Below are 9,702 nucleotides of genomic sequence, written 5' to 3'. Positions count from 1 at the left end.
AAAACCTATCCATTTCTCTTCAAACGTTCTTATGTACTACTTGATATGTAGCATTGCTTTCAAGGTGTCAACTTCTAGAATAGTCATTTTCAACTTGAATAGAAATGGCAAATCTAATTTCTTCCATTGTCCCAAAGGACAGATTCATTGTACCTCTGGTCATGTGGTGGATGTGGAGGTTCATTAACCATGATTAAGGAACCAAAGATGTTTCCTTTTTTTTGTCTTTTGCAGTACTTTTTTCTGGCCCTTGTATAATTGGTTTCTTGTTAAATAAAAGATGTAACAGTGTATATTTGAGTTGTTGGTTGATTGACTTCATAAACTTATTTAGAAAGGACTAAAGGTGTAAAAGCATGTTTGAATATGAGCAAGATACCGTTCATTTTACTTCAGTTTGTAGCCTGTCAGCGATTCTCACATTTCTATACACATTAGACCAAAAAAACTCATTTGTAGACTGTCCTAAGAAATGCAGTCAGATTTTTATCTTGTTAGAAAATACACATGGCGCATAATTGAATCGTTGTTTGTAGATATTCATGTCAGTATACATGCGTTACTTATTTGTTTATGCTGTGTCCAATTTCATATTGTGTACTTTACCATTAATTAATCTAACCCTTTAAATCCCATTAAACCTCCTGTTGACCCATTTTTTTCGATAAGTTTCTATATCAGAAATGTGGGTTTCTTTCAACCAAATTGTCAAAACAAAAAAAAAAAACGTGGATGGTTCTGTACAACGTTCTTCACAAGTAAAATTAATGATCAGTTTACTACTTTCATTGAATGTGGGTGTTTTATTCAATTTTAGAACATTTGAAGAAAAGAAATGATAAAAGAACGTTAAAAAAAGTGACAAAAATGTCGGAAAAAAACAAGAACAAAAACGTCAAAAGCGCAGAAAAATGTCGGAAAAAGCTTTAAAAACGTAGGTAAAAAAAAAAAAAAGAACAAACGTCAAAAAAAACACCGGAAAAAGCGACAAAAGCTTCTTACGGTTTAAATTTTTAATTTTGACCCAGAAAAACAAAAAGTTGCTTAAAACTGAAGAGATTCGGTGTCAGGCTGATGTGTATACTACATGCTAGAGTGGAGTATAACCGTTAGAGGGCGCAGTAAGCCATATTGCCGTTTTGCACAGGAAATACGTCACCTTCCTCTTCCGCCGCGGCTCCGGCGCCTGAAACACGAGTGTTCATCTTTTCTCTCTTTACGAGAGGCGCATTGGATATACTGGGCCGATTGGCGACACTTATCTGACAAAAATGGTTAGTATATTTCTTAGTTACCGTTTACTACGAGTTACGCCTCGCCCAGAATAATACACATTCTCTCGCTGAGACTGTAAGCTCCGGTTAAGCTAGCATATCTACTATGTGGCTAACGTTAGCTTATAAATTAGCCAATGGTACTGTTAGCTGCGTGCTGTGTGTGATGCAAGATGATTCACCGGCCCCCGACAGCTGGTTGAACTGGACTGATGTACAGTATACGTGCAGTTTAGGGTCCCAAATCTCCCATACAATGTCCTTAATTAATTATGAACCTGCTAAACCACCTGTGCTACCGTAACATGTCTCAAATAACTCCCTCATCATTTGGGACACTCAGTTTTTGGAAAATAATTCGGGACACTAAACTGCACTTAAGACATGATGTAGGTTTACGTGCAGTTTAGTGTCCCGAATTATTTTCCAAAAACTGAGTGTCCCAAATGATGAGGGTCGTATTTGAGACAGGTTAGGGTTAGGGTAGCACAGGTGGTTTAGCAGGTTCATAATTAATTAAGGACATTGTATGGGGGATTTGGGACACTAAATTGCACGTATACCCATTATGTTAAGATAAATACGTGAACCTAACATTTATAGCAGCTTTATCATCAAAGGCCACAGTTCCCAATATGTTTCCCTATTAAACAACGCCATAACACTTCATGGGATGACCTGCTCAATTAAGATTAGTTCCCTCCAAGTTGACATCTTATGGGCTTTTCTAAATCGGGAACACTGCCTATATGCTGATTAGCTCTCCTCTCCACAGAAACCCATCCTGCTCCAGGGCCATGAGAGGTCCATCACTCAAATCAAGTACAACAGAGAAGGAGACCTGCTTTTCTCTGTAGCTAAAGACACGGTAAGATGATAGTAATTAAGATATGCTCTGCCGTTATCATATTATTCCACCTGCAAATTTGCGATTATATTTTTTGGGTGTATCCATTGTAATGTCTCCCGCTGTAGGTAGCCAATGTTTGGTACTCTGTCAATGGCGAGAGGCTTGGCACCTACAATGGACACACGGGAGCTGTATGGTGTGTCGACTGTGATTGTATCCTTTTTCGAGAAATACACTTATTTATGTTTTATCTCAACAAAGGTAATGTTCGATCTTGTATTCATGTGAGAGCCTGTCTGTAGCTGTGCTAGCTGTTGTTATACATGTGGGGCTCCTTGACATGTTCTCTCTCTCAGGGGACACTAAAAACGTATTGACAGGATCAGCAGACAACAGCTGTCGGCTGTGGGACTGTGAGACCGGTATGTAAAACCCAACTGCAGCCCAAGAGTGAAGTGTGTGTGTTATGTGTTTCCCAATGTTCCCTGTTGGTTGGTTATTGGATGTTTCTATGCAACGTCAGTGTCAATTTTCCAGTAAAAGCAGTAGTTTGGGAATGTGGATCCTCCATCCACTAACCCCCGCGTCTCTGTGCCACACAGGTAAACAGCTGGCCCTGCTCAACACCAGCTCTGCTGTGAGAACGTGCGGCTTTGACTTCAGCGGCAACATCATCATGTTCTCCACAGACAAGCAGATGGGTTACCAGTGCTTCCTGAACTACTTTGACCTGAGGGATCCACAGCAGATTGGTACACGCCACATAATGCACACTATGGTTGTAGCGGTACACTAGTCTGGCTCAACGGACGTACATTGCTGTGATAAAGCATGGCGCGCCGGTTGTCCCTCCCCTCTCGCTATCGGGCCTTAGCACCGCCCAGGACGGGATCACTGGTTTAGAGAAATACAAACAAGCTGGAGCGTTTTTTTCCCCCCCCCTCTATCCCAGAATAGATAGAAGGTGTAGCCAGATACTCCAGCACTGACACCACACTGTGGAGATGGCTAGGTAACGGTACACAAACGTTGCGGTTCAGTACGTACAGCCGTTTACGAGTCAGGGTTTCTTTTCATTTATTTTGAACAGTGACAGTAGTGCAAGTGTCAAAGACAAAATCCTCTTTCTGCGGACTGAGGTAACATTTTGCCCGTTGGCTACTTTGGTAAACTGCCCTAGAGCACAGATGTGGAAGACCCGGAGAACGCTGACAATCAGAACAGACTGTACCCCTGTACGCAACGGTTGGGTACGAATACTCGAACCATTACAGCCTTACTCAAATCACATACTATAAAGCTATAATTGCACATATTCCCCTTCTTGTTTTAGTTGCCATTAAGTAGTAGTTTATGTGACTTTGTTTTATGAGATTTTGGGAGAGATGGTTAGATATTTACTGATGCAAATTCATGTAAAGGAATTGAACATCATTCATCACTGCAAATGTTGAATTTATTAGAGATGCACCAACTACAACTTTCTAGGCCGATTCCGATTCCCGATTTTTCATTGAGTTTGACCTGCTGATACCGATTTTAGCCGATTCCGATTTCATATTTTCTGACCACCTTACAGCACACACAAATATTTATTTTCTATCTTTTCTTTAATAGAACATTTTACATTTTGCATAGAACATACAACATTTAGATAATCTATCGCTATAAAATAGAACTATATAAATTACTCCTGGTATGGGAAATTCACTGCATTTCGCTGTCTTTGTACTCTGCACAATGACAATAAAGTTGAATCTGATCTTAAAAAAAAAAAAAAAAAAACATCACGGTTAGCTCAGAACAATCCAGCAAATAGACGGTACCCTAGAGTGCTGTTACCTGAAACGGATGATCTAACGTTACCGCTCATTTTAAACACAGTTTAGCAACAAAACTAAACGCTGAGGGAAGATTACTACCTTTTTAACGTTGGTTTGGAGCGGTATGCACCCCCACTAACCTGGAAAGCGTTTTAAACAGTAACGTTAATACAACGTGTCAGAGGAATACACACAGTCTCCTGCAGCGGGGCACCAGAGACCGGGACCATCACCGCAGCGTTTGCCAACATTAGTTTCTTGTCTCATCTGGGGTCTGATAAACAGTAAATTCATCAAAGTCAGTGTGCCCAACGCAATTTTCCAAGAAACTGTAGCTGTGAGTGCGGTTTTCTGGTTCCAGAGAGAGAGAGAGAGAGAGAGCGAGAGAGCGAGCGCGCGCGCAGACGGCTCTACAGAGCCGTGTATAGTTACGACTATATGACATTTCATAAACAGCTGATGGAGCGGTGATGCGTGTGTACGTGCGATGCTGATGTTATGCAATGTTTATCATGCGGCGCCCAAGTGCATTTGACCGGCATAAAATCGGCATATGTCAGACTGACTTGCCGGTCTCCGGTCATGGCCGGTCACGTGAAAATCAGCCAATTCCGGTCACCGGCCGGTCAATCGGTGCATCTCTAGAATTTATCTTTTAAGTTAAAAACTGCAATATTCCTCTACAGGAAACATGATTTAACTCTATATCAGTATTTAACAAAGTGATGAGGTCACACGTCACTCATCACTCATTTACAATTAGGACATAATATGAAACGGAACACTCTGAGCCATCTGGTGATGTCCTGTTGGCCTTCACACAACACTAAGCCAAAATGGATTTACCTGTTGACAGTTGCACTGTGGTAGAGTATGTTGCTCAGCAGGAATATGGCTCCTCTCAGGGGTTTAATGAGTGACTCTCTCCCCTCTGTCTCTGCAGAGGACAACCAGCCCTACCTGTCCATACCTTGCAGTGACAACAAGATTACCAGTGCTGTGTGGGGACCACTGGGAGAGTTTGTCATTGCTGGCCATGAGAACGGAGAGTTCAACCAGTTCAGCGCCAAGGTTGGTCTCGCACACACTGTCTGTCTGGGAACATATGGGAATGTAATAAACTGTGTCCACGTTGCGCTGGCTGCAGGGTTTAATACTAGTACACCAAGCTGATATTGGTTATGGAGCCCAAAACAATAAATAAACAAGAATGGGAAATACATGTCATTTAGCTGACGCTTTTATCCAAAGCGACTTACGATTGCTATATATGTCAGAGGTAACACACCTCTGGAGCAACTAGGGGTTAAGTGTTTTGCTCAGGGACATATTGGTTGATGTAACGCAGTGGGAATTGAACGCGGGTCTCCCACACCAAAGGCATGTGTCATATCCACTGCGCCATCACCACCTTCTAAATGTGTCTAAATGTATTGCAGCGATTAAGAACGTGAAGCATAGAAGACGTGAGATTTCAGACAAAGCTTGGCTTAAAGAGAACATGTTTTTTTTTTTTTTTTTAATTCCGAATCTTTAAAGTTGAATGTTGTGACTGTGTTGTCTACGGGCAGTCTGGAGAGATCCTGAAGAAGGCCAAGGAGCACACCAAGCAGATCAACGACATCCAGACATCAGTGGATCTCACTATGTTCATCAGCGCCTCCAAGGACAACACCGCCAAGGTAAGCCCCCCCGGTCTGCTCTCCTGGCTCGTAGACACTGCCTCAACCAGACAGCTTGTGAATATTTTGCTCATTTTGTTTTCATACAACACCAGCAATTACTTAATGTATATACATAATTCATGTATTTCTAGTCAGATTTCAATCTCGATTTGCCTGCTGTCTGATACTTTATTGATCGCTGGGTGTCTTCTGTGCTTCCTCTCAGCTGTTTGACTGCGCTACTATGGATCACATCAAGACTTTCAAGACCGAGAGACCTGTCAACTCCGCGGCCATCTCCCCCATTATGGATCATGTAAGGGAACACTTACATTGCACAGTTAAAACAAGTAAAGGCTGTGTATCCCATGGCCATGTACCCATTTGTTTGCCAACTAGGCTACATCCACACTACTTTGGTTTCAGTTTTGTAAGGGCTTTTGAAACAAAAATCTTCTCTGTCTACACAAACTTTTAGGCTCCGTAGCAGAACTAGTCTCTGTTCATAGTAACACATCTTACAGCGCTTATCACATGACCGTTCGCACACACTGGGCATGCATCTGCCGGTCTAAACTGGAAGCAGATTGTCTAACGTTACTTTGTGTTTGGGCAGGTATGAATACAGCAGTTGTACTCGAATGTGCACCAAACAATCGAACTCTGGAGCGGCTCAGACACACCTGACCAGTAAAGCGGCGTGAACGTGCTTGCGTGGTTTGTACTAGGCCTGCACGATTCGGGGAAAAATATGAATCACGATTTTTTTAGCTTAGAATTGATAATCACGATTCTCTGCCAAAACAAAACAAATTGGCAGTACCAAACATAGATGTTTTTTGGCACCTACAGCACATTGATCATCACCACAAGCCTGTACACGTAGAGGCTACAATGAAGAGAAGGGAGAGCATTGCAGCGCTTGGGAGCGCTTTAAAACCTTTTTTTATACAGTCCATGTTTAAAACTCACAGAAGAAAGTAGTAGCGTTTGTGATGCAGTCGCCTCGTAAAATTAAATGAGAATCAAAGTCATAAAAAAAAAAAAAAGTTATTTAAAAATGAAATCGTGAATCGAGATTGCGATTTTATAACGATTAATCGTGCAGGCTTAGTTTGTACGCTGGGGATGGGGAACTCGCTCCCAGTTCACAAACTCATCAACCGATTTGGACCAGAGCAGCGAACTAAAAAACTAACTATGGATGTATAAGTTGAAAATACAGACAATAGTTTGGAGAAAGAACAGTAATGGTGAAAACATCCGGGATTTATTTGCTTGGACGGGCGACGAGATAAAACTAACCATTAAGGCTGACTGACGTGCGCTGTCGTCTCCGTCTCGCCTACAAAACAAGCCCGGCGTTTTCAAACCAAAATCGGGTCAGCAGTGTTTCCAGATGTCTCCGTTTAAGGGGCTCGGAAATGCCGCAGTAGTGTGGATGCGAGGCATAAGAGTAGAGAAAGATGCTCATTTTTACGAAAACGCAGTAGTGTTGCAAACTGTATCTCATCATTAACTGTTGACACTTGAATAGGTGGTGATGGGAGGTGGACAGGAGGCCATGGAGGTCACCACTACCTCCACCAGGATCGGCAAGTTTGAGGCCAGGTGAGATAAAGTGGGCCTGAGAGTCACCACAGAGGTTGGGAAAGAACCTCCTCCCCACATTAAGTTCAACCTGATGGTAAAAGCCATTTTCATGCTAGGGACAGTGCCGATTGAGGCGCTAACCTGCTTTTCTTCTTCATCCGCAGGTTCTTCCATGCGGCCTATGAAGAGGAGTTTGGCAGGGTCAAAGGTCATTTCGGCCCCATCAACTGTGTGGCATTCCACCCTGATGGCAAGAGGTAAAAGAAGAAGACGAACACTGACCTAAAATGTAAAGTCGGCTGGTCAAAAGTTCTTTGTGTGTATCACTTCTAACATTTTCTGTGTACTGTGGTTATTGTTTACAGTTACAGCAGTGGAGGAGAAGACGGATACACAAGGATTCATCACTTTGACCCACAGTACTTTGACTTTGAACTGGAGGCGTAAACAGTCAGGCTCCTTTACCACACAGCTTCAGTTAACACCGCAGTCCAGAGGAAGGAACAACCGACTGAAGTGCATTTACAGTCTACTAACCACCTCGACTTATTTCCTTCATCTGAACTGATTTGTGAATCAGTGTACTTCTCACAGATTACTTCAAATAAAAGTAATTAGGTCAGAAGAGGTGACTGTCTCAGTGACCAGAGGGTTTCTGCTGTTTTTTAAGTCATTTTTCTAACATCACTTGGAAACTGTCTTGATGGGATCAGAAGCAAGTTTTTCTACCCTGGACCTGCAGAGCTATTGTGACTGGACTTGAAAACCCACACTCTGATTCCCAAGTCTATTTAATCTGATTCTACAATTAAGTGGAATTTGAGTTATATATTTTCTGTTGTAAGCCATTCCACCACAAGTCACCATAAAATTACTAAATTCAATTTGTGTCTGTGTGAACTATGCAACTCTGTTATTCAACAACTTGTAATTCATTAGCACGAACCCTATATATATAATGTGTAATGCAATGTAAATTAAAAGTATTGCAACAAATATTTATATGAATGGAAGATGTAGGGACTGCCACAGGGCCTGTTCATAATTAAAAATAAGTTGCTGAACAGAGATCAGGCTCCATCTGGCCACAGGGAGCAATATGTACATGCTAAGTAATAAAAGGTCATAGTATAGTACATTGAAACAGTCAAAAAGGTCATAGTATTGTATGTAAAAAAAAAAAAAAAGTCATTGAAAGGTGAAAGTATAGTAAGACAAGACGTAGTATGTCAAAAAAGTCATAATATAGGATGGTATATCGAAAAAAGTGATAAAAAAGCCATAGTGTAGTATGTCAAAAGAAGTGATAAAAAAGCCATAGTATAGTATGTCGGAAAAAGTTAAAAAATATATACGTCGAAAAAAGTGATAAAAAGCCCATAGTATAGTATGTTGAAAAAAGCCATAGTATGTCAAAAAAAGTAATAAAAAAGCTGTAATATGTCGAAAAAAGTGATATAAAAGCCATAGTATAGTATGTCGATGAAAGTGATAAAATAGCCATAGTATAGTATGTATGAAAAAAGACATAGTATAGTACATCGAAAAAAATCATAAAAAAGTCATAGTATAGTATGTCGAAGGAAGTCATAGTATAGAATGTTGAAGAAAGTGATAAAAAGCCCATAGTATGTTGAAAAAAGCCATAGTATGTCAAAAAAAGTGATAAAAAAGCCGTAATATGTCGAAAAAAGTGATATAAAAGCCATAGTATGGTACGTCGAAAAGAAGTGTTAAAAAAGCCACAGTATAGCATGTCGAAAGAAGTGATAAAAAAACCATAGTATAGGATGTCGGAAAAACTCAAAATATAGTATGTCGAAAAAAGTGACAAAAAGCCATAGAATAGTATGTCGAAAAAAAGTGATAAAAACGCCATACTATAATATGTCGAAGGAAGTCATAGTATAGAATGTTGAAAAAAGTGTTAAAAAAGTCATAGTATAGTATGCCGATGAAAGTGATAAAAAAGCCATAGTATAGTGTGTCGAAAATAGCCATAGATAGAATGTATAAAAAACACGTAGTATAGTACATCGAAAAAAATTATAAAAAAGTCATAGTATAGTATGTCGAAAAAAGTGATAAAAAAGCCATAGTATAGTATCTCGAAGGAAGTCATAGTATATGTTGAAAAAAGTGATAATAAAGCTATAGTATAGTATGTTGAAAAAAAGTGATGAAAAAGCCATAGTATAGTATGTCGAAATAAGTCATAATATAGTATTTCAAAAAAATTATAAAAAAGCCATAGTATACTATGTTGAAAAAAGTGATAAAAAAGCCACAGAATAAAATGTCGAAAATAGCCATAGTATAGTATGTATGAAAAAAGACATAGTATACAGTGCCTGACAAAAGTCTTGTCGCTTATCTAAGTTGTAGGAACAACAAATAATAACTTGACTTGTAGTTGATCAATTGGAATCAGAAATGGTTTATATGAAAGGCAAAGGCTTCTGGATTATGCTTATTATACCAAAATAAAGTTTTGTATC

The 9,702-nt window shown here is 40.0% G+C and overlaps 1 protein-coding gene across 1 annotated transcript; it reads left to right on the top strand.

The window, feature by feature from the left end:
* Positions 1 to 1,112: 1,112 nt before the first annotated feature.
* eif3i (eukaryotic translation initiation factor 3, subunit I) lies at positions 1,113 to 8,088 on the top strand. Its single transcript, XM_035993059.1, has 11 exons — positions 1,113 to 1,274; positions 2,050 to 2,142; positions 2,250 to 2,337; positions 2,481 to 2,546; positions 2,727 to 2,876; positions 4,891 to 5,018; positions 5,519 to 5,629; positions 5,838 to 5,927; positions 7,149 to 7,222; positions 7,369 to 7,461; positions 7,570 to 8,088. The coding sequence occupies exons 1-11, from the start codon at positions 1,272 to 1,274 to the stop codon at positions 7,649 to 7,651; spliced, it is 978 nt and encodes a 325-aa protein (XP_035848952.1). The 5' UTR covers positions 1,113 to 1,271; the 3' UTR covers positions 7,652 to 8,088.
* Positions 8,089 to 9,702: the final 1,614 nt, after the last annotated feature.

Source organism: Sander lucioperca, chromosome 16 (assembly GCF_008315115.2).
Source record: "Sander lucioperca isolate FBNREF2018 chromosome 16, SLUC_FBN_1.2, whole genome shotgun sequence".
NCBI lineage: Eukaryota > Metazoa > Chordata > Actinopteri > Perciformes > Percidae > Sander > Sander lucioperca.
The sequence above is the reverse complement of the archived record's forward strand: the minus strand, read 5'-3'. Positions and strand labels throughout refer to the sequence as shown.